The following is a 25,638-nucleotide window of genomic DNA, read 5'->3' as shown; positions in this document are numbered from 1 at the left end:
TTATTGAATAGTAAAATCTCTTTAAAAAGTCACAGGGACACAAATTAAACTGTTGATAACGCGCTTACATTTCTTGTCAAACTTGTTCGTGTGTTTGTTTTTTTTCAAATTAGCGCTATTTAAAATATGCAGAATTAGCCTTTAGCAGCCATGTCTCAGTGGATTAGTTGAAAACTTCAAAATGTGACAAGTTCTGCAGTTGAGAGGACTGGAATTATGTTTAATATAATATAATGTATACTGGATTTAATGGTGTCCCTGTGCTGCGATATTCACACTTAATCTGAAAAAGTACAATAATATAGCATCATATTGTATAGTATAATGTTTGGGTGTTCAGATTTTGTTTGGACAGCAGTTTTTGATAAAAAAAAAACTATCGCAATGAGGCCTGTACTTGAGGACAAGCTAAATTCAAAGAGTTTAATATACATAATCTTTATGTTAGATCATATTTTACATGATCTGTATATGTTTATTAAAAATTGCACGTTTTGGTGTCAGGATGATGAATATGAAACAAAAACTAAAATGTGCAATGTTCCATTATGAAGCAGCTTCACTTCTCACGTGTAAAAAATAAAATAAAAATTTAAGTAAATAGTTCCAATATTTTTCAAAAGGAAGATGAGAAGGTTTAAACCAGTCAAGGGTCAGTTTCCTTCTTTGGGTGAGTGGGAATCCTCCTGTCCTGCATAATAAATGTTTAGACATCCTTGTGTAGTGAGAGAGTCTGAACGCTATCTGTCCGTGAGAGTGAGAGACACAGAAAAAGGAAAATACTCACTTCTTAAAAACAAACCCATCACAGCAAACTACAGTACAGTACGACTCAGTGGGAGGTCAAGAGGTCGTCTCCTCACTAACAATGTCACAGCAGCGACATGTAAAATTAAAAAAAAAAAAGATTAGTGGTCCATCTTTTTTTAAAAAAAACACACATGAACAAGCAGGAAACAAACTCAGTCGTTCTCTGATATAAAAAAAGGATAAATCAAGGTGTTTTTTGTTCAGATTGCACCAAACTCTTCAGGCGTTCAAACCCTGACACGTCTGCTTGAATTGAGCCGTCGCTCAGTGTCTCTTCATTTTGGCTCCACGTTTGTAATAATAATAATAATAATAACAACAATAATAATAATAATAATAATAATGGCTAAAAAAATGACTTCCAATGAACTAGTTTTCCCAGTCAGTGCATGGAAGGCCTTCGTCCTCGGACTCAGACTCCGGTGACGCCTCTTTGATCCGCCTCAGAGCCTCGTGGATGCTGCGGGTCAGAGCGTCGGCCGAGTGGGGGAACGTCCTGCTGTGACGTTTCTGCTGCTGCTGCTGCTCCGGACAGGTGCGCACCTTCTTCAGCCTGACGCCCTGTCTGATCTGAGCCAGGATGTTGTTGCTGTCGTCGTCCGGGTCGGGCGCCAGGACGCGCAGCTCCGCCTTCCTCAGGTGGAAGCTGCCCCGCTTAAGGGAAGCCAGCACTTCGTCCATGGGGGAGCTCGCTGTAGACACACACGCACGGGGTTTATGAGCAGGTTTGAGATCATAACATGACGTGATTATTGGCTGCAATTAACCGGTTATACTCTTTCTGCTGTAGGACGACTGGTGAACTCATAAAAGTGACTGCAGAGAGCAGGGGGTGAGTAACGACAGCTGTGTTGTGTAAGTCCAGGTCACACTTTCTGTGCCTGTGAAGAGACGACTTCTGGCCAGTTTACCCTTGTTTACATTTCCTTGTATTCTTTGCGTGTATGGGTACCATGGTTACTATCCTCTTATGTCATTTTCACACCTAATAATCCGCTAGACTCGGTACGATTGGGGACTCGGTTCAGTTGAGGGTTGCAACAGTCAGCTGGTCCGAGTTTGCTTTCACACTTTTGCACTTTAGTGAGACGAACCAAGCTTTATGAATAATGTATTCCCCTCCGCACCTGAGGCGGCGCTGCATCGAGAATTACTGAAGACAATAAACAAGAAAACTCGCTAATGCAGGACAACTTCCGTTTCGTTCTACACGCACGTATGTTTTGGTTGCGTTTACCCACAATGCCCTGCGTTGTAGTCCGCTTGAAGCGAACCGAGACCTACGTTTTTAGGCGGACCAGAGTCTAGGGTTTGATTAAGAAGGACTGGTGTGAATGCAGCCTAAGTTTGTGCCACCAACTGGACTAGAGAGCATTAACAGTCATTATATTGATCCAGATTAATTAACACTGGGGTCTGCAGGTGTGTAAAATCTGCTCCTATTTAACTCCTACCTCTGAAATAACAACTTTATTTTTTGATGTGATTGGTATGTGAAGAGGATTTCAACAAATATGATATAAAAAACCACATTGTTGATTCCATCGTCTTGTGTGTTGGGCTGATACTAAGCAGATAATCAGGGTTTGAGCATCAGTTGTTGTCATTACCCCGTCATTTTGTTGATTAATTCATTGATTTAATCATATAGGAAATGATTTAGTCATGAGATCTATTATCTAATCAGACCAAATGTTGGTTCTGATGCGGTTTTGCTGTTATACTTCCCTTTGCTGTGAACATACAGTAGATGTGAAGTGATGTTTGTTCTATAAACCTCTACTGACTCAACAAGTTATAAAAAAAAAAAAAGTGTTTCTGTTGCAGCCAGTCACCACAAGGTGTCGCCAAATCAACCAGGATTCTTCAGGATCCGTTTAAAGCAATCACTTGATCACATTTATAAAAAGCAAAGTAAATCCTCATGACTTTTACTGAGTCACGAGTCGCTGCCTCCTCACCTCTCCTCCACTGCGAGGCGTCCAGCGAGGCCGTCTTCTTCAGCTTCTTCCTGGCCGTCAGCAGCTGGCTGCTGTCAAAGAATCGAGGGGAAAACGGGGCCAGGGGCAGTGAGGTGGAGTCGGACTCGCAGTTATGCTGGCGCGCCGGGCTGCCAGCCCTGTCCTCGTGACCCTGGTACTGGTCCTCCAAGGAAGGAGGTGGTGGGGGAGGAGGAGGAGGGGGAGGCGGAGGAGGCGGAGGGGGCAAAAGAGCAGATGGTGAACCTGAGACGGGAGGCAGCGAGAGGAAGGGAGGCAGAGAGGAGAGACCGTCAAGGTCGACGGTTGGTAGGGACATGCTGTCGTAGCCGCAGATGTCAGGGGGAGGGGGGGGAGCGGCGGAGAGCCGCGGGAGGTCGGAGATGCGGTCGGTCTGAACGCCGGCCGCCTGGGTGTTGGGCTGCTCTCCCGCTCTCCTCCGACTGTGAGTCTGACTCAGACGCAGGCGGCTGGATTTGAGAGTCACCTGACCTGGGTAACGCTGTGTGGGTGAGGAAACAGAGATGAAGTGATTGTTTGACAGGTTTCTCTTCAGAAGAGGCAACTCACCATTACACTCCTATGATGCTACTGTCAATCACACTGGGATGTGCGTTATCATTTATTTTCCTTGGAAATTGGAACATCATTTACAAACCTGACCATGAACTCCATTTTTCCATAGTCTTCCATTCAAATTGACTTAAATTACTACTTCCTACTGTTGATGATCTCACCTGTTTGAGGCTGCGGAGTCTGTCCAGCGTCCTCTGCCTGTCCTGGCTCACTCTGGCGTTTTGTTTGGCTTCATCGTCCTCTTCAGTCTCCTTAACATGAAACGACAGAGGAGGTTTGGCCTTGTAGCACGGCGTTTGTTTTGGGTTCTTCAATCGACGACAGAGTGACTATTCAAAACCGCAGGGTGTGTAACTTGTACATGTAAACAAATGTCCACTCAAATGAGGTCACATGATGCAGATGAGGCCTATCAGATCCACACAACTCTCTGTGTGTGTGTGTGTGTTTCTCAGTATCGTAGTGTTCGCTGCACTGCAACATTCCCCTGCTGCATGCAGGAAGTGATTTGTTTTATGTCAAGACAGACTTCTGCCTTCTCTGTAACTGAGAAGCTCTTTGAATTGAATATACTTTTAATGCTTTTACCCAGCGGGACAGATACAAGTGACTATTCTGGCTTCATGTGCAGCTTGATTGAGGTTGCACAGCATTCACTTCTTTATTCTCCCAAATGCCCGAGTGGTGAAACATGACTTGCAGTAAATCTGGAGCTGTAAAGGATGTGTGAGTCTCACCTGTTGCAGTTCCTGAGGCAAACTGCTGTCAGCAAAGCTACCGTGACGCTGCTGGAGCTTCTGATTGTGATTGACAATACAGATTTCCTGTATATACAAAAAAAGAAATAACACATGAATGAATGAATGAATGAATGACATCTTCAACCGACGACATCGACTGTGACTCGTCCGAGCTTGCCTTCTTGTTTTTGAGGTAGACTTTCTTGGCGGTGATGCGACCCCGGCGAGCCTCGAGCTGCCGCGTCTTCTGCCGCAGGACTCCGAGGTCCTCGTCTCTGAGGGGAGAAGGTGGCGCTGCGGGGTCGTCCACTCCCTTCATGGCATCGGGGCTCTCAAAGGCGTCATAGTAAACAACTTCGTCCTGTCGCTCTGGTGCAACATGAGAACAGACTGATGAAGAGCACAGTTGTGTTTAGCTGCTGTTCAAAGTTAAACCTGCAGTGCATAACTTTTTTTGATGATGACGTTAGTATTGTGGCGGGTTGTTGTTTTGTCAATCATCTACAAATTGATTATTTTAAAGCTGTAATGCGTAACTTCGAAATATGAATCAGTTTCAGTACATTTCGTCATAGTTTTTGTCATACTGACTTTAGTTTTATTTACTTAACGTCAATAAAAAGGTCATTGACGAACATTTTTCATCAATGAAATCAACTCTTTAACACCTAAGGCTCAAAATGTCTGTAAATATCTATTTTTCCAGAATAACTTTCAATATGTGGCAGTTACTTACATTTTACTGCATGTTAAAAAAGTGTACTTTTTTTTGTTAAATTTGTAATTTGAGTGACTATCTACAGGTGTTTTTCCAACTCTATCCTCCGTATCCACGGTAATAACCACGTTGGCTTTGACGTGCCACATTTTTCCAATGCACAAACTCGAACGTCGTGTAATTACGGTAATGCAAAATGCACTTGCGCAAACATTTTGTCTGCGATACGCTCGGTGTTAAAGGGTTAACAATGGTAGCAGAGGAGTGGGAGTGCTGTGATGTCACCGAGGAATACATCATGTAGAGGCATCAGTGAGATGCTTTGAATCTGGTTTTTAAAGACACTGATATGGAATTCTTTTGTCTGCTGTCAGCCGACAAACTCGCGGAGTCTCGCAGAAGTTGCCAACATCAATGGTCACTTCCTAATATCGGCTTTTGTGGTGCCGAGTGAAGTAACTGGTGCTCACCTGTCATCTGCCGGCGCAGACTCTGCAGCTGAGCAGTGAGCAACAGCTCCTCGCAGCGCAGCACCTCGGCCTGGATGTCGTACAGCTGCAGCTGCAGCTCGTAGTACAGCGCCTCCAGCTGGTCCAGACGGAGCATGGCATCCTCCCCACCTTGGAGACTCTGCATCTAGATCCACAGCCACATGATTAATTACATCACACGTCCGTAAGCTAACAAATGGGCTCATTTTCCACTGCCTCACATGTGTATTTTGTTTTTACAGTATCCCTGTGGATTGAGCTGCAGTTTAGAAAATGTCATAAAGAAAACATCTGATCCTGGCCGTCATTCCCCGTGAGTCATTTCCACTGTTGTACAGCAGGATGTTATGGACTCCATGACAGGATGTCTGGGTCATGAGGTCATATTTCTCTCTCCATATTCAAGTGTTTCTGTCTCTCTGAAAACTCACTCAGATAAACGTCACACACCTCAGTCTAAATGAGAGAGACATGTTATACCTCCTCCTTCAGGCCGTGTTTCCTCTGTTCCAGGCAGATTTCTTTGGCCCTCATCAGCTGCAGAGTTTCTCTGGAAACGGCGTACTGCAGTTGCTCCATGCGCTCCACCGCCGATGCCCATGCTGACTTGCCAAACTTCCTCTGGTCAGCACGCATGCGCTCGTGGATCGCTGAAACAAGTACAGTTTGAACGAGTGGCAGCAGTTAATGCATCAACAGAAATGATTAGGTGATAAAATGTGAGAGGGACGTCTTTGCTCCATTTAAAATCAGTATAAAGTCAATATCTTTATCGCTTTTAGATTTATCCATTTAATCATGAAAATAATCAATGAAGAACATTAGCCATAAAGCAGTGTGAGCAGTTTCAAATAACTATAAAATATTAATGGTTAACTTTAAAAGCTGCTCTGCAAATTATACTGTAGGAATATGAATGTATTGTTATGCAATGAATGATTCATTGAGTGCCTTGTTTTATACAAAAATATGTCTAAATGTCCTTCATATTAAGAGTCAATGTATGGACATTAGAGCTGAAATAACTACTCGATTGGTCGATTATTAATCGATTACTAAATTAATCGATTAATGGATTTGAAGCTTTGCTCCAGGTAACAAAGAAATCATTAAAAACTGAATCATGTCCAGGTTTGACAAACACTGGTCAACATTTTTTTTTTAATGTTTTCTGACATTTTATGGACCAAACGATTACTCGAGAAAATAATTTACAGATTAATCGTTTATGAAAATAATCGCTAGTTGCAGCTCTGATGGACATTGTTTGAGTGAAAATCCAGAAAAGTAAAATTTCAATTTCACACTTAAAGAAGACAACCCAGTGACTTGTTTCTTTACACAGCTGAGATTGTTTGTGGATTCAAATTCTTTTTTGGAGTAAACTAGGGGCAACTTACAGAAGTCAGAAGTCAGAGGTGAGGAACTGAGGCGGGGGAATGATGGCTTTAAATACTGTGCTGCTGTCTTTACCTTTCTGGGCCCGAGTCGTGGTTTCAAAGAACTTGACAGTCAGGTCCTGTATGGACAGTACGGCGGCGTGAGCCTTCTTCTGCCACTCCTCGTCCTCCTTCTTCAGGCTCTCCACGCGACGGGGACCCAGCCGCTCCGTCTCCAGAGAGATCTGCACAGACAGGTAACAGCAGTACAGTCAGTACAGAAACACACACGCAAGCTGTGAAGAAAACCTCCCCCATTCTATGCATGTGCAACACGACAAAAATATTACATTCAAATCATTACAAAATGAGTTCACACGATGCTGATTGGGTCAATCAGCTCCACAAAGCTCTCTCTGTGTTTAGATCTCATGTCACATTGAGCAAAGACATGATATATAAAGTTATTCTCTTAAGTGTTTTTGTTTTGAATATGGAATAATGCAGTTCCTTTGTGCCGTATATACTGTATAGTTTTAACAAATAACTAAATTAAGGGCAAATACAGGTAATGTGAAATAGTAAAAAGAGAAAAGTAAACCAGGACAAAATTTCATAAAAGTTCATAGAAAAAAACAAACAAACAAACAAACAAAATGGGTGCATTTCTGATGTGTAATAAACAAAACAAAATTTCTTCTCCCTTCCAAAGATATTTGTTGTATTTATTTTAACCCTTTAACACCTAAGCTTCAAATGTCAATATCTGGCATTTATTTGCAATTTACTGCATGTTAAAATAGTATATTAACAATTCAAAAAGTTTTATTTAAAAAACAACAACACTGTAGTTATACATGAACACCAGATTTTGTGTGTTAAGTTTGATATTTGAACAGTGTAAAACATATTTTAAGTAACGTGTGTTTGGGTTTTTGTCTCAATTTCCAAAAACTGGCCAAAAAAATTCAAACTATGTTCAGACGTTTTTCCAACTCATTCCTCTCTGGTCACAAAGATGCTGATTCGTCGGCTTCCTGCAAATAACCGTAGTAACCACATGTTGGCTTTGACTTGCAACCACTCAGCTTTCATTAACTTTTGTTAAAGGGTTAATGTACATCTATCTACATTAATATTTCTGTGGAAAATACATTATAGGTTTACGATATTTTGTAAACTTGGCACAGAACAATGAAAAATTGAGGCTCCAATTTGAAAACAATACATTGCTCAGTGCTACTTCCTGTTGTGTTCAAATGTGGCCTGTATCCATCCCATCCCATCCATCCTGAGGGCCACTGGACCCACATCATTCACCGCAGTGTGCTGCAGTTCCAGCAACTTACAGGAGATGGTGCTCACAGTGGCTAATGATCACAGGCATGTCTGTTCATGTTTGTGTGTACAGTGACACTAACCCAGTGTCCTACTGGGCTGGTATAAAAGATGAGGAAAACTTTGATAACAAAACCAGTGAGACTGCACTCGTGCCAGTCCCTTGTTGGTGGTCACATGGTGTTTCCTGGCAGCTCACCAGCTCGTCTCAGGCCTTGTGGGGAAAGAAAAGGGGTGAGAAAGGGGGGGAGGGGGTTGTGGGATAAGCAGTGCCACGTGGAGAGTCCTGTCCTGGGAATTTACAGAGAAATACAAGACCCAAAAAACATCAAGCACACAGAGAAAACTCCCTGGGTGGAGCCACACACCCCATTTTATATGAATAAGTGAATGCAACACAGATGTGAGAAGGTGCTCAAAAACAAACAAGAGCACGGGGAATCACTACAAACCTCAAAGGCCTTGATTTACTGTATGTTAGGCAGCAGACTCCCTGCTCTGTACTGTGTGTCTGCACGTGAGGCACAAGAACAGGGAGGGTTATTTTTTTTGGGGGGGGGAGGGGGTGAAAGTGGGAGCTAGTGGGGGAGGAGAGATTACGTCATAGAGCAGAAAAAGGGGGGGAAAAGACATTTAACCTTCCTCATAACATGATGTCACTGTCAAGGTATCTCTCTTCAGAGAGGACACAGTTCAGCATCACAGCACTGACGAGAGAGAGATCGACCTTCTTCATGTGAACACATCAAACAGGAATCCCGACATTTGATGCCAGCAGAGAGCTTCCGTGACACGCTTGACGCGAATGGAATGAAAGATGTCTGTTGTTTGACCAGGGTTGGGTCGTAACATAACATTTAATCTGGATTATGTCATCAGATGACAAATGACAAGATAAATATTAAGTCAACGGCGAACTCGGAGTAATGTCAATGCCGTTCAGATGTGGGGAACATAGTGAGACACTGTTTTGGGTGAGACACTGCAGAGGACCCAGGTGAAGGGGGCGGAGCCTGGCTCGTGTACGCAGGAATTCATCCGCTCTGGATTATCCAGACTTTCTCCCCGTGTTCTTACATGAACTCGGACATTTCACCGGAAATACGAGGGACTTGGCAGGAGGATGACTGATCGGGATGTCAGAACATAAGAGAAATAATACTTTGAAGCACTGTATCAACAGTGAACTATTGTGAACAGTGGTTCTGTGCTGTATTTAAGCCTCTGACTGATAGTTGGCAGCAGGCCTTTTGGCCATTGTCTCCCCCTCCTTCTACTCCTCTCACAACACAAAGAGTACTGTATTGTTTACGCATATAATGTTGCCAATACACTGTTCTCATGATTGACGTTGTGATTATTCAAAGATAGAAAAACTTTGGGGAGTCACATGACCTGTCAGGCGACCTCTTGGTGCAGGTATACAGTAAGTATCTGCTTTGCTCTTAGTTTGAATCAGGGTTTGTGTATGAAACATTAAGAAAACTCACTTCACATCACTTTCTTACAGCAGACTGAATAACAAAGGCAGGAGGACATGGAGAAACTCTATAATCTACCGCTGCAGCCGTCTGAAGTCACCTGGTGACCTGACCTGATCGCAGCCCACCGACTAACACAATGTAAGTGACATCCATCACCTCTCACACACATTATCGCACAATGTGAGACACACTGAGGAGAAATTAGGCGACTAAAATGTGGATTGTGAGCCTCATACATCACAATGTAGCCCTTGTATTTTAAGCTGCATATTTTCACTTGTCACAATGCACGGCAGTAACAGGAGATGCTAATGTTTTGTTAATGTCACCATGTCTGTGAGCAGCAGTAAACGCAGCTGTTTTCAAGTAAGTAAGTTATGCACTGCCAACTTGTTTGTTTACGACTCTGAACGACCGCCTCTGAACCACTTCCTGTAACACCTCTGGTTAACGGCTGCGGGTGACAAAACACAGACGTGACACACTCGCTTGAAATAGACGTGACCCAAGTTCCCGCGGTCAAGTGATTACAGCATGGAGACGACGACATGGCGGCCCTTATCTCATTTGGTTAAAATAGCCTTTTTTTTGTCAGTAACAGTGTTAGATTATACAGCGTTTATCAGGCAGCTGCAGCCACCAACCTCCACGGGTCTGCAGGGACTACGGTGGCCTAAAGCGATGGTGTTCTTCTCTTCATTTGTAAGCAAGAGTAAGCCTCTGCTTCAAAACATGAAACAAACACTCTGACTGCTTCGTCCATTCCTGTGAAAACATGGCGGCACAAGATGGCAGCTTTCGTGAAGCAAGGCCCTTTGGTTAAAGTACATATAGAACGCTTATTCTCAGGCTATATAAAGCTAACATACTGTATATTCTTTAGGGATGCATGATACTGCGCTTTTTGACGATAACCAATACAGATATATACATGTTTTTCCCTTCACCCAACTGCAGAGGTCTCTTCAGTAGTGAAATTAACATGATATTTTTCATACTTATGTCGCAGCAGACGTAGATATTAATGTTTCTTTATTGAGTAAAATAAATAAACAGGCATAGAATTCAAGGCGGTAGCAGCCTATTAAGCCAATATCGGCCGATACCGATATTGTGCCAATAATATCAATTTCTATTTAATTAAATTTGTTCCCGAGACTCACTTTTTAATGTTTTCTATGCTCATAAAAGAACATTTAATTGACTGCCTCTCTCTGCTTCAGCTGCAGAAACACGCAAGTCCCATTTTCAGCCATGACTGATTGCTAAATGATAGATTGTTCAGATGTGTATCTCGGACAAACGGATACTTTCTTCTACAAAATGCCTTTATTTGCACACTGTCCACATTCTGTTGCGACGTTACTTTCAATAAGTTTTTCATACCAAGTCTTTAGACCTTATACATCCAACACAGGTCTTCCGTGCACAGTCAAAAACTGTTTGCTTCCACCTGTGATCAGTGACATGAGCCCCCTGATGTTCAAGAGGAATAAACCCATAAAATACAAATTAATACATGCCTTTAAATATATAATATATTTATACGGACATTAAAACCCCCAAATTAACTGAGAATCCAGGTTATCCAAACGATTTAGCGTTAGCTTCAGTGAAGCCAGGTAACGGAGCTCACTCAATTACCATGACAACTGTTGCCATGTAATTGGTCGAGTCCACGTGAAACAGTAACTGGAGCTCACTGTGTTACAAAACTATCTCATACTGAGAAACCATATTATTAATTCATGGCTGGACTCTGACCTTCCAGGCAACAGGACACCCACCCTGCGCCGCGCTGACATGTAATAGCGCCGTCCCACAATGCACCATTCACCCGAAATATCCCACGCCCTTTGTTGTCCATTCATTCAGGTGCTCATTCATTCATCCGTCCATCTGCTGTGTCATTCACTCATTCGGTTAGACTGAGGCCCAGGTCTGGTGGAAAGCTGTTGCTTTACTGACTTAATCATCATAGAGTCGACTGATCAATATTCAGTCGTTACCATTCTTCCTTTGTTATAATGGTCTTATTTTTATATTATTTCTTTTACTTTTTTATCTTTCTTATCCTACATTTTATCTACAATCTATTTCTGTTCTTATTTATGAATGTATTTATTTATCTCTTGCTACATTTGGCTCCTGTCACTTTGGATTTCCCTAATTAGGGGTCAATTAAAGTACATCCTATTGTATCTAGGATGTATCTTATCATAAAATAAAATAAAGTAACATGACAATGTCACATTGTGCCTATTGGAATTGTGAAGGCCTTTCTTTACAATCATTGACAATTTATAGATCAAGTCTAATTAAATCTTATACTAATTGAAATCATGCTAAATCATGGAATAGTGATAAATATTTATCAATAACTCCAATATTATCTTACCTACTCCAGCTTTAATAGAAAAATGAATCAATACTGAAAATAAATAACCATTAGGGGTTCTGTAAAAGGACCTGGAAAACCCACGGATATAAATCACTACATGATTTCCTAATATATGGACATTTTGTCTGTACATTTCCTCCACGTTTGATAAACAGAAACAGACTGAAGCTCATCTGCACTTCATTTGGTTTGCAGCGTGAGGCACCGTGATGGTGACACGTGCGTTCACACTCGCAGACGATGAAGTCAGAATAAACTTCCCTTCTTCTACCAAATCATACTCATACTGGCACTGCTCTCTTTGTTTTCCCCCAGCTTAACAACATCATGCAGGGATGCAAAGTGCATGTAAATGACCGAGTACTGCGTGTCCTAAATCCTGAGGTGCTCGCTCTCCCTTCCCTTCCCTTCCCTTCCCTTCCTTTAACGTGGAGTGAAATCTCTCTCGTGATCCCCTGACTCATCAGTTCAGAAACAACCAACTGCCTCTGCTGGCATCAATGATTCATTTGCATACAGCTTTGTTTTCAGCCGTTGGTTCGCCCTAAAGGGGAGCAGGTGGTAAAGCTCCAGACCTATGCAACGTTTGGAGTTTACATTCTCAGGTAGAGAGCAGGAGGAGCATGTCATGAGGAGCATGTAACAGTAACTAACCCTAACCCTCACTGATGGAGCTAAAAACTCGCCAAAACATGACGGATGTCGTGTTTTGGCGAGTTAGTTTGTGACATGAGGATGAACTCTACAGAGCTCCCCCTAAAATTTTGGAATAAATATTTTTTAAACAGCCATCCATCCAGGTATCGTCTACCGCTTTATCCTCACTGTCATAAAACTCCATGCTGACGCTCCCCCCTCCCTTCCCCTCTCCTGGCCATGTGCATTTGTTTTCAACCGAGCTGGCGAACATAAGCTATGCAGCCATGTCCATGCCTGTCGGCATCCATTTTACATGCTTTATTTATGTGTGGCCCCTTTCCCCGGTCAGAAAGTCGTTTCCTCTTCCTCGCTTCCTCCGACAACGGTTTTCCTCTGCTTCTTTTTTTGCCCACTCTGCCACGATGTCTAAAATAACGCTATCACTGCCTTGATCTTATAGCCAGTACCTGGCTAGGGGTTGTGTGTGTGTAGTGCGGTAAAGTAATTTGTGTTTCTCGCGAGACCCAAGACTGAGAGACCTCCTGATTCTACTGCTATCAGTAAAGGGAGTGGAGACAGCCCCCAACTTTCCCTACAACAAGACATTTAACCATCACCATGACTCTGAAGCTGTTCAATTTGGGTCAAAAATCCTGCATAGTTCTGCTTTAACAGGATAAATATAGACAATGACAAAAAAAAAACATCCACTATCAACAGACTTTAGAGAAAGTGCTGCTTACATTTTGGTGATTGAGTGAAATTTCTAAACTTAGATTCAGCACCCGCCCAAGAACCAAAATTCCATCATAATATACACTCATAAACACACCCAAACACTCAGTTGTGCTGTGACACAATGTTGGATCATCTCGCTGTGTAAGGAATGTGGCTCTGGGAGAGAAAAGTAAACAGAGGGTGAAATACTCTGGGTCTTGGAGAACTGACCCATTCTCCTCCTGTGTTTCGATTACATCAGAAGCATTTGAGTCAGAAACCGTAACACACAGTATGTTCCATCGTTCTTTGAGCCCGTGGAAGCAGTGAAGAAGCAGAACAGTTGGACTGTGACCTATTGACCCGGGCTTGTCTTGTGTTCCTATGAACTCAGCGCTGTGAGACAGTAGAGATTAGCCGGCAGATTTACTTCCATTTTCAAGCCTCTAACGAAGCAAAACAACAAAAGATGGATGTGGAAAACAGAAGAGTGTGCTGAGGCTGCAGAATTACTGAGTGGTTTAGTGGCTGCTGTAATAATACTTATGCTGGTTGTTAAGCTGCTCTGGGTGGAGGAAAAAAAAGCCTCTCTGGCTGATCCTCTTCCCTCCACAGCCCCCCGATACAAAGCTAGTGGGGAGCACGGATCGGCTACTACACCATCACCGCTGCATGCAGCCACAGCAACTAATGCTAATGTCATTACAGTGGGCTTAGAAGGGTACGTCCAATGGAGGACTTCATTGCGAGTGGTTCAGGGACCATTTCTGAGCACTAACCACCAAAAAACAGCACTGTAACCAGGAGAGAGAGAGCACTCGACTAGAGAAGCAGCCTGACACGAGTCAAAGTGTGTTCCAGGGACAGACCAGTTACATCGAGGTCTAAACCTACTTAAATCAAGCCCTCAAACAGATGGTAGTGTGTGTGTATGTGTGTCTGTGTGCGTTTGTGTTACCTTAATCTGCTGTCTGCGCAGCATTGCCAGTTCCCTCATGTCCCTGAATGGCTGCAGCAGGTAGTGGTAGAGCTGAGTCGTCGCCTCCAGCAGCTCTCCATACGCCTCGTCCTCCTCAGGGTACACCTGCAGCAGCTCCACCATGCTGTCCATGGCCTTGTGCTTGTCCAACACCTGGAACGAAGATGAGATGTTGTTCAAAACACACACTCCGTCTTATTCTAAGGCTATGAAAATCAAACCATTTTAATTCCTAAAGCGATGACACACTTACACTAACACATTTATGGCTACTGTAATCAATGTATGTCTCCTAAATGTTACACAGTGGACCTTTTGGACCAGGATTTGAATGTGTGCTTATTCATAATTACCAAGTCTCAAACAAAAGCTCTTTCAACGGCTCATGGTAAAAAAAAAAAAAATCAAGGCCATTTTTTAATAGGAACAAGAGCAAAGAGTGTGAGAAAGCACACACACTCGCATGTGTGGTCAGGAATTAACCTATAAAATACATTGTTTGAGTGAAGTACAGTGAGAATACACTGGTCCCAACTGCTGCTGATTCATACCATATGTCCAGCTAACCACAGAGTGTTCATTGTTCCTGAGATAAATGCTATCAAAACAGCTATTGTACACACAAACACAATTCATCTCCCTGCTCTCAGAAAACCACTAGATTCCATTTACGCAGGACAATACACCTCCTTCTCCCCTGCTTCATATAATATTGAAATTTGCCACCATGCGACCTTCGTGCAAAGTGCTGGATAAAGTGCTCTTCTCTCTCTCGTTATGAATGGACACTCTTATATTAACTCCAGACTGCTTTTTTCCCAAAGCCGTCCATGTTGGGGGACTGGCCTAGACACAGCACGATTCAGCTTGAACACTGCTCCTACTGTTTACCTAGGGTCCAGGGTCTCCGTGGTAACCACTGGCCAACCGTGCACCAGCTCCCTTGCCCCTGCAGTCACAGGCAGCGAGGGAAAATCCCTGAGCTAAATGAGCTGACTCCTGCTCTGGCACCAGCTAGAAAACTCTTTTATGTGCCATATTAAGTGAAAGAACATTTTGTTAAGATTAAGAGACATTTAATTTTACCACCTCTTTAGCTTTTGTTTGTAATGCAACCTCCCCTCTTTTCTGCAGTAATGGTATTTACATAGTCAAATGTATTGTTGGTGCAAAGCAGAAGGCCAGTGAGTGTTGAGTGTGTGAGAGCTGCTGAGCTGGCAGGGTTACATGTCTTAATTAGAGCCAAAACTATTAGTCAACTGATTTAAAGCAAAATGCCAATCAGTCTTTGGTCCGGGGGTCTAACTGTGGAGGACTGACACTTTTCTTTGTCCTGATTTATACACTGATTATTGACCACATCTGAACAGTTTGAATCATTGCAGTGAGTCGCGGGACAACTAAGGCAAAAACAACATCGCCAGCAGAGTCACCATGTGTTGAGTGTTTGCAGGTTCTGTGAGGTGGAGGGTCAAATTTAAATTAGTTTCAAAATGTTAATTACTTTACTTTCACAGAATGTGGGCTGTAATCAAACCGCATGGTATCGAAAAGTAATTGTTTTCAAGTAAACTGTGGTCAAAAGAATGAGTTGGTTAAAGCTGCTGTTGGCGATGTCCTTTGGCTCACTTCCTGCCCATTGCTGCTGTCAGGTCAGGGTTATACTTTCTGCGTTCTGTGTCTGTGGAGAGCCACACATGGTTCCACTCATACTGAAATGAGGGTCTGTGTCAGTCTAGAGTTCCACGTGCTGGTACTCAATCTCACCGTCAATTCACCACATCCATCAAAAAAAAAAAAAGCTAAATATGTAACATTAATTAATTTTAATTTTTCTGCTTTTCAGTCTCCTGATCAATCTAGAATATATGGATGAAATACTAGAGGTGTTCTACAGAATCAACATAAAAACATCTGAATCACATGCATGAGTGTAACATTCACTGTGCTTAATTGAAACACGAAAACAACATATTGTGTGCTACACTTATTTGTTAAAGTGGACAAGGCTGCACAGAGCAATGGGTCCATAATTACAGGATGTTGAGAGTGATTTGAGCTGGAGTGCAGTCGCTGCAGCCCTATCATCACAGCTAACTCCAGTTCGCCTGTGCTAAATCTGCTCTGTTTTCCTGCAGCACTTCTCTTTCTGCCTTTTAATTGAAACATCTCACAGGAAGAACACGCCTCAACTGCGCTACGAGCAGACACTTTTTGAAAGCGGGTGCTATTTCAGAGCCGTGGAAAGAAAAGGAAGTCTATCGGGAGGGGAATACACTGTTATCTTTCCCACAAATAGCACAGACGTGACTCAAGTGAAATCAGGCCGACTGCCACAAATCCTTTACTAATGTGGTTTCATAGAGGACAATGTCAACACATTGTGATCAGTATGGACCGTCTGAAGCCCTGCACATTTTCCTCCAGCAAACATCACTGAACTTTTCCGTGTTGCTCAGTTCAGCCTGGCTCATGGTTGGTCCTTTCTTGTGTCAACAGGCACTCGCCACTGCTGCCCGTGAGCATCCCAAAAGCTTTTGCCGTTTTTTAGACTGGCTTTTTGCTCTAATCCAGTTGTGATCTTCCCTTTGTTAAAGTCACTAAAGGCCCTTTTCCACCACCTATGGCCCCAGCTCGCCTCGACATAGTACGGCACAGTTTAGGTTGGTTTTCCATTACAAAATAGTACCTACTCAATGTGGGCGGAGTCATCACTGCACGGCTGCATGAAACTGCCGTGACTTTGTTTTACACAGATTCTTGTGTCGGACGTCTCTTCCTGTGATGGCGCTCTGACCAATCAGTGGCCGGCAGTCTGGCGACGCCACGCATAGTATCACCTAAGGTCTCTTGGAACCTCACCAGAGCAGGTACTAAAGAAAGTACCTGGTACCAGGTACTATCGCTAGTGGAAACGCAATGTGCCGAGGCAAGCCGAGCCGGCGGAAACATTAGCCATTGGCTCCTTACGCCTGCCCATTTCTCCTGCATCCAACATGCTGACTTTGAGTAGTAATTGTTTACCTAACACCTATTTTCAGCCATAGCCAAAAAGGATATGAAAGTCAATATTGACAGTTATCGCAAAACAAATATCACATCATTTAAGAGAGTTTTTTTGTTCCTGAGTAAATGTGTGTGCATAGACTGTATCCTGGACCTTTGTTATATTGCTATTAAAGAGCTTAAAAAAAGATCATTCACGTCAAAGATACAAAGAAATACAAGTGGAGTCTAAAACAACAGTGCTGTGACACATCCTAAACTTTTGTATTGATTCAATTGTAAGGTTAGAGGCTGTGGTTTGTAGTGCTGCTGAACTAAACCGCATTATACTGAGGTGTTTCTAATAATAGGTTGATATTAATGAGGTGAGCAAAACTCCTCAACACCTCACGCTGCAGCCTCGAAAGAAGGTGATTAGTCTGAAGTTAGTCTGAAATATGTGCTGTTTTCAACGTGTCATTATATGGTCTTGTTTTTCTTTAAAGAATACATGTAAAACTCCACTCATTATTAAGAGAAAATTAATCTAAGTATTCATTTATAATGAAAATAAGTAGTTGGAACTGTAACTTGGATTCCTTGTTGTTGGCACAGGGTCACATTACATTCAACAAGGCTCATGTTTGATGTCAAACATCAAGGCTGTTTCAATCACACTGTTTATATTTATACTCCCTCCATTACAGTGTAGTCAATGTTTAATTAGTTTTTTACTATCTACATATATATATACACACACACATCATAACCAGAACACAGAGCAAAGCAAAGTCATTATCCCGAAGCTTGCAACGTGTTGGGTTTACTGTTGGTGAGCTGTGTGTGTGTGTGTGTGTGTGTGTTTAACCACAGGCCTCAGATAAGAAAAAAAATGTGATTTGTGGTCAATGATTGACACGTGGACGTCCTGCATTTGATGTTTTCCACAGGTTTTTCCTCGTGCCTATTCGTGTGATGTGTGATGAGTCAGGAGCCTGAGGCTGCATCTTGAGTTGTAAAGTTGTTGGTAAGGGCACAACAGTGATCCTCCACCTGCTGTATACACACACACACACACACACACACACAGCTGCCAGGCCAGAAAAAACTAAAGAAACACTTTTCATAGTCAACCCAAACATTCAGTTTACTCTCATGTGTGACGAGGTAGAACATCAAAATACTCAAAAGTATTCCTAGTGTAGGTGATAGTTCAGGATTTTTGAGGTACTTGTGAAAAGAGAATACCTACAAAGTTAATGGAAAGATTCAAGTAAATGCAAATGTTGTGCTGGCAGTGTCTCGTTTTGCTGGGGGTCAATTATTTGAAATTGAGCAGGGTTAAAAAGTGATATACCGTATAATTTATATATCATGTGCAGGGCCGGCCCCGTGCATTTTAGTGATCTATTATTATATTATGAGATATTTTCATTTGTTAATGGAAGTAAGGCACCCATGGGCAGATTTGTATCCATATAATTCATATATATACTGTATATACATTGTTTTCCCTTTGTGGTTGTGGTGCTCCTCCAGTAGATGGCAGCCTACATGGCCTATGCCTAGAGCTGGCTCCGATCTTGTGTATTTACATATCGTGTAAGTGGTTCGCAATCAGTAAAAACTTGGTATACTACCCTGCCCCAAAATGGAGAGAACAAGGTTTAAATATTGATGTCGCGAGGACCAAGATTCTTCACTGTTGCCGTCTTAAAAAATACCGTTTTATTTTAATGGCATTGACAAAAACACAGATCGTAACTCACAGAACATTGAATTACTTGGTCTAAAAAGCCCAGATTTTCCCTTTGAGTGACTAATCATCACTATTACAGCTCAACAATGTATTTCAGAGTGACCTGTCAAATTACTGTTATTTAGAGGAGATGTTACTACATTAGAGGTGAAACATTTGTGTGTCCTCCTTTTCCTATCTTTACTATCCAGTAAATTCCGACTATGACCTCTGAACGACTGTCAGTCCTCCAGCATCACTTTGTTATATTAACTACAGTCAAAGTTTATCGAGAGTGAACTTGGGGATTGTGCAAATGGAAGCATGTGCAGACTCAAAATAACGTGTCCTATTGTTGAAGAACCGGTGTTATTGTGTTCCTTCCTCTGCGTTTGTAAAGGCCCTTGGACTAAAGAATTAAAAACCCATTTCATTTCATGAATAAAGAGACGAGTTAGGAAGACAATTGTGTCTCTGTTGCTTTTTACAATTGCATATCTTCTTTACCGATCCATTCAGTGTTTTCTTGCTCAAATAAAACAAGCAGACTGTTGAGTCTCTTTGCCAGGTCATTGAGTTCAAACTTTTTTAATTAACAGTTTTCAAATCAAACGATGCATTTCAGTAAATTGATTGATAAAAGCAGTTTAGGATATATAGTACTGTATGTCGGGTCATGTTAAAAGCTAATCCTTGCATTAATTAAGCACACTTATTATCTTTGTAAAGGTTAAATGCTATTATATTGAGCTGTCATATGGGATTGACTGTGTTTAACTGGTGTGGCTATGAAAGTGACCCTCGCTCTCCTCGTCCTGACCCTGCTCTTTATTCTTTGTGAGTCAATCTGTTGAACAAAAACAAGGGAGCAGGTGACAGACTTTGCCTGGGGCCGTGTCTCCTCTCCAGGGAGCGTCATCACTCTGTGTTTATTTAGTAGTACTTGAACTAGATCTATTCTCCTCCAGCCGGATTTGTCGGTTGTGACTGCTACAGCACTTTGGTAACATTAGACAAACGATGCTACACCCATAAAGTAACACATCCAGTGGATTCTCACATGCTTGTTTGGAGCTAACTGCATGTCTTTGGTTGGTGTGGCTGGCTACCAACGCTGAAACAATCCCAACAGCTGTGCTGACACGTCATCTCTCTAACTCCACCCCTGATTGTTCTGCTGTGTTTCTGAGCGACTCCCTTCACACTGCTCGGCCAACTGGAGTGCGATGTCTGGCCAGGAGCGGTCATATTACAGGCCTGTGAACTCGCAGCAACAGATGGTTCATCACAGTGGGGGTGAGGAGGAGGAGGAGGAGGAAGAGGAGGAGAGGGAGGCACAATTATGCTGCGAGAACTACATGCAGTATGAGACCAGTCTCGTGGCTCTTCCTGCAGCTTCCTCTAAGTTCAACTTCAAACTTTTCAGTACCATCTAAAGCAGACTTTCCCCCTTTTATATTGAAACACTTTGTACTTCATGTAACTTTCTAACCATCTTTCAACCATTCAACATATTAAAGGTTGGAAGAAAAAAAATCACCAACCCATAACCAATCTCTGGAAACAACTGATCTAAAGTGTAATCTAATCCCTGTATTAAGGTCATAATAAGCACAGTATGGAAGATATAGAGCAGAGGTGTCCAAACTCACAGCCCGAGTGGTCCCCCCCCCCCCCCCCCCCCACACTTAATATCATGTTATAAAGAAAACATGGTCGGTGACCCCTAAACACAGCATGTGTGTGGCTGAGGCACAGCTGTCGATAGATGATAGATAGAACAGAGACAGAATATAAAAGTAAACATGCTTGCTAACAATATAGAGTGATAACAAGACATATGGTTGTAATTATCACATTATTAAATATATTACATTCGGCAGTAAATTCTATGCAAATAAGCTTGTTTAGTAAAAAAGGTTTTAAAGTCAATTGATGTCAATAATTATCGCGATTAAAAAATCAAGATAGTTAAAAGTTATGTTCGGTCTTGAGTTAGTGTTGAAGAAACCAGTTGATTTAGTTTTACTTTTCTTAATAGATCCATCCATTTTCTAGGGTCATGGGGGGGTGCTGTGGCAATCTCAACTGACCTAGGGCAATAGGTGGGCTACACTGGTCAGATTGCCAGTCCATCGCAGGGCACATACAGAGACAAGCAACCATCCACTCCCATGGTCAATTTAGAGTGACCTAATCCCCATCACTGCATGTGGGAGGCCAACCATGTGGCCACTACAAACACATAGTAAACACAAATAAGATGAGGCAGAACATTCATAGCAACTATGCAAAATCTCAAAGTGTGTTTGCATAGTGCATCAGCATTAACAAGCTGTTGAACAGGTTTCCCAAATAAAGACACTGTTGACAGTTTGTGTGTGCAGGGAAGCATGATTATTGGATTGATATCAGCTGATATTGGCCTTAAACTGCATTAATGGATGAAGATAAACAGATATATTATATTAATTTAAATTTCTTAACTTTATTTATTTTGCACAATGAAGAAAACTATTTTCTACTACAGTAGAGTACAGTAAATGACCTCTGCAATTGCGTGTAGAGAATTGGTATCGTTATTGACCCTGATATTTGGCATACTGTATATCGACAAAAAGTCCAATATTGTGCATCCATAATAGATAGATAGATAGATAGATAGATAGATAGATAGATAGATAGATAGATTCACCTCTTGCATCCGCCTCTTGGCTCGGTCCAGCGCGTCCTCGTAGCCTTTCTGCCTCAGCTCACTCAGGCTCTCGTAGTACTCCTCCTCCGCGTCGTCGCTCTCGGAGAAGAGCACCTGTGAGAGGATCTTCCAGCCGCAGGTGTCCAGGGCATGACCCAGGTACACCTGCAGCTGATAGCATAGGGCCTCTGTCTCCCGTTGCGACATCCCGGCGCATGCACCGCCGCCGAAGAGCACCGTCCACACTCCGGACTGCTCCTCCGGGAAAGACGGTAAACACGGCTCCAGGTCCGAGTTGACGGAGCACAGCTGGAGGTGGGCTGCCCTCAGCTCCTGGAAGGAGAACAGTCCGGCCCAGCTGTAGTCCTCTCGACCGCTGCCCTCGCTGTCCCCTGTGTCTACATCATCCGGAGACAACGGGACATCCACGGGGTCCAGTATTTCGATATCTATGACCTTGGGTGTCACAATGTCCCAGGACCCTAACGTGTGGCTGACGCACTCTAATGTCTGTGAGCCCCCGACTTTCGAAGCCTTCTTTTCGGCGGCGCTGGTCTTCGTTGCCCCTTTAGGGACAGAATGAGGTCTAACTTTCGTCGCTTGGCAGACTCCATCTCTCCTCTTCGTAACTGGACTTTTATTGTGATATTCTGCCACAGAGGCACCGGGGGCAGGAGCAGCAGCGGCGGCAAGGGGGCGACTACAGTCGAGGAGCGGGTCCAGAAAAGTGGCCCGTCTTTGCACGGTTCTGTTGTGGCAGGTTATGGCGAACTTTCCCTCGATGTCATTCCAGGCCACGATGAAAGCGAATTTGTGCCTCTCCTTTTCGTCGAAGACCCTGGGTCGAACCGACACCCACCCGGACTCCAAGTTGTCCTCCATGGTGAATGACATCTCACTCAGCCAGTGGCGGAGACAAGCAGATTAACGTAAGCTATATAAAAAGATGTCGTGGCTAAAAGGCTTCAGCTAGTGAGCTATGGCGATGAGCGTTGACCAGAAAAGTAAAATCCATGAGGGCAGATGCGAACGAACCAGTGTATATTCAGCGGTGAAACAAAGGGTTCCCAGCTTTGTTTACCCACTGTCAGCTGTGCGCGAGCGGCCGAGTGCGCAGCTCACGTCGTTTCCCCCTCCGGAGGCTCGGTTCTGGCAACCAGGCGCGGAGAAGTTCACCGGACACCGCGGTGTAAACGCAGCGGACGAGTCGGCTTCATTTCGGGACACGTAACATTGGTTGTCATGACACCTGCCCGCTCACCTGCCCGACACCCGTCGGTAACGAGAATAACGCAGTCTGGGACTCTTCTTTGTCCGTGTGCAGACAATGCGACCGCGCGGTGTCACGTGTGAGCTTCTGTTTACAAGCAGTGAATGTGCGTGTGTGCGTGTGCGAGCGAGCGTCAAATCCGGGGAGGGATTTCACTGCTGCGCCCTCCCCTTTCGTCCCCGAGATGATGCCTTCACTATAGTCATAAAAAAGTCAGTAAAAAATAAACTTCTTCTTCACAAACGTCACTTTTAATCGACCAAAATGTACCGACTTAGAAAGAGTGGATCGAAGAAATGATTAGCCCCACACAAAACCCACGTGAACACAATAATATTTTACTACTGAAGAAGGTTTGAGTCAAAACAATACAGCTAATCGTGCCTTCTTTTGTTCTGTCAATGTCACATTGAACATTTAATACAGCAATGAACACGAAGACGTGATTGTGAAAGATGTCATTACTCGGGGTCGCACTGGGTTACACCTTTGACACTTGTGCACTCTTTTGCCCCAGGCGTCCTGAAGGCACCATAACATTCCAGTTACCCAAAGCAGACGACAAGGAAATAATACGGTTCAACATGAACGAGTTCTATATGTCAGTGATCAATTCTGATAATTAAATAATTCGACGCTCTTTGTTTGTTATGAATAATCCCCCCCACCCTCTCGGTCTTCGCAAACGTGCACGCGGAGCATAAACATCTGCACGTGGGCAAATCTATGACGCTGTACGGCAACCCGGCTGAGTCAAAAATACTGACACCTTCTGACATAAACCGATATGCATTATTTTTTTAATGCTGATTTAAATAAATAGAAAAAAAATGTATTTGTCAACCAGCTGCAAATTGTTTGTGAATCATCTGATTTATATTTAAAAAGAAAAAGAGAAAACAGAATGAACAGAGAATGACATTTAGTTTAAATATGAATTTGTTTCCTCCTGCCTTCTGGGCCTCTGCTTGGTCTCATGAAAACATCTTAAAAGGAGTCAGTCGGTACTCGGTAGGAAAGATTTTAATAATGCTCTTGGGGCACAATGGCATACATTATGTCATTTTACACAGTTTGCCAGCCTCTTAAACACCACATCCTGACATTTCCATCATGTCATCACCAGAGAGAGAGATCAGCTGAAGAAACACAGACATCCAAACGTCCCTTTGGATGTCCAGTATAAATATTAACTTTAATAATTCTACTCTGGAGCAGGAACAGTCATGGCTCTTCTGTTTTGAGACTTGAGATTCAACAGGCTCTTTCCATCCAGTCAAATACACCTGGTGATTTAAATTGACATTCAACCACAAGGCCTTAAAGGCCCAGTGTGTGAAAAATGAGCGATGTCTAATGTTACGACTGCAGACTTTCCAAGCATGTGAGGGAACGACATGGCCTTGACTCACCAGAAAGCACGTAAACACTCATTTTTACAACTCCCTCCACTCTCTCTGCCATTTCCTCCCCCTTTCTTCATGTGTTCATGCATCAGGTTAGTGTGAACTGAGCCACTCTTCTTTAATTGAGTGAAAAGTCTCAAGATATGTGTGCTCTGATGACTGTTTTGTCCATTTGGGCTGCTGTAGAAACTTGGTGCAGCAAGGTGACAGCCTGCCTAATATACTTATTTTAAAGCGATGAAAACCAAACTTTTTCACTTACAAAACAACTAAACAACAACAAAAGCAACTAAACACATTCAAACATGGGTATCCATAAAGATTTTCAGTCACACAGGTTAATGTATCTTTAGTACTTATGATGTAGACAAGTGGACGCTTCTCCAGTTCTGACTGAATGGTGGGGGGGAAAATACAAAGTATTTAGCCTGTGTGTGCTGGATATTTTGGCCACTAGATGGCAGTAACAGTACGTCAAGTTTCAAGTTGGACATGTTTTCATGTGCTCATTATCTTCAACCTTTAAACACCACTGGTAAAGTGATTTATTTCTCACATGTATTACTTTATTAGTCAATTTAATATTGTTCTGTGGATTAGTGAAGTCCCACTTTGCCTGACAGAGATATTTTGCCTGTTTTCTAGGTTGTAACTGGGTTTTGTTCATGTTGCTCGTAGAATGCCGTTTTCAGTTAACAAGCTGGTTAAGGGGTGTAAGCTGCAAATGTTTGAAGTTATGTTCATTAAATAGAACTAAAATGTGATGCATTCAAAGCCATTTGTACGGTGGACATTTCGTTGAAAAAAAACCCAAAACAAACTTAAAACAAACTTTAAAAAAAACACTATTTGGTAATAAAGCAATATGACCAAAAAGATTGATTTACAGAACAATGTTGAAAAAAAATTGATTGCACAATGACCAACTTGTCATTGAGGGTAGCCCATGGCCAAGCAGAAGGGAATTGGGCTTGTAAGCTGAGGGTTGCTGGTCAAGGGTTCATTGTTAACTCTAAATTGACCCCAGCCACAGGGGGGGCACATCCTGTGTACTCATAGTGCTGGTCCCAAGTTTGGATAAATGGGAGGACTGCATCATTAAGGGCATCCAACAAAAATATCTCCGCCAAATCAAATATATATGGATCATCCACTGTGGCGACCCCGAGAGAGGGAGATAAAATGACAAGCTTGTCTTTGTGTTTTTATTGAACAGGCCTCTACGAAGCCATCGCACACACAGCACAACCTAGACATTCTGATTAAACATTTCTTTCATTTTCACCCACTATA

The 25,638-nt window shown here is 42.8% G+C and overlaps 1 protein-coding gene across 2 annotated transcripts; it reads right to left on the bottom strand.

Moving 5' to 3' along the window:
- Positions 1-932: 932 nt before the first annotated feature.
- Positions 933-23,077, bottom strand: jmy (junction mediating and regulatory protein, p53 cofactor). Of its 2 annotated transcripts, none has more exons than XM_058617241.1 (10): positions 21,670-23,077; positions 14,231-14,404; positions 6,788-6,938; positions 5,795-5,964; positions 5,294-5,459; positions 4,284-4,495; positions 4,103-4,189; positions 3,527-3,616; positions 2,772-3,291; positions 933-1,502 (listed from the first exon to the last, which is right to left on the bottom strand). In XM_058617241.1, the coding sequence occupies exons 1-10, from the start codon at positions 22,561-22,563 to the stop codon at positions 1,180-1,182; spliced, it is 2,787 nt and encodes a 928-aa protein (XP_058473224.1). In that variant the 5' UTR covers positions 22,564-23,077; the 3' UTR covers positions 933-1,179. The 2 variants fall into 2 exon arrangements, with proteins under 2 accessions (XP_058473224.1, XP_058473225.1); XM_058617242.1 differs by having other exon boundaries at positions 4,284-4,474.
- Between the last annotated feature and the right edge of the window lie 2,561 nt (positions 23,078-25,638).

The sequence above is a fragment of the Solea solea genome, chromosome 19 (genome assembly GCF_958295425.1).
Source record: "Solea solea chromosome 19, fSolSol10.1, whole genome shotgun sequence".
Classification (NCBI taxonomy): Eukaryota; Metazoa; Chordata; class Actinopteri; order Pleuronectiformes; family Soleidae; genus Solea; species Solea solea.
This window is presented reverse-complemented; position numbering and strand designations above follow the sequence as displayed.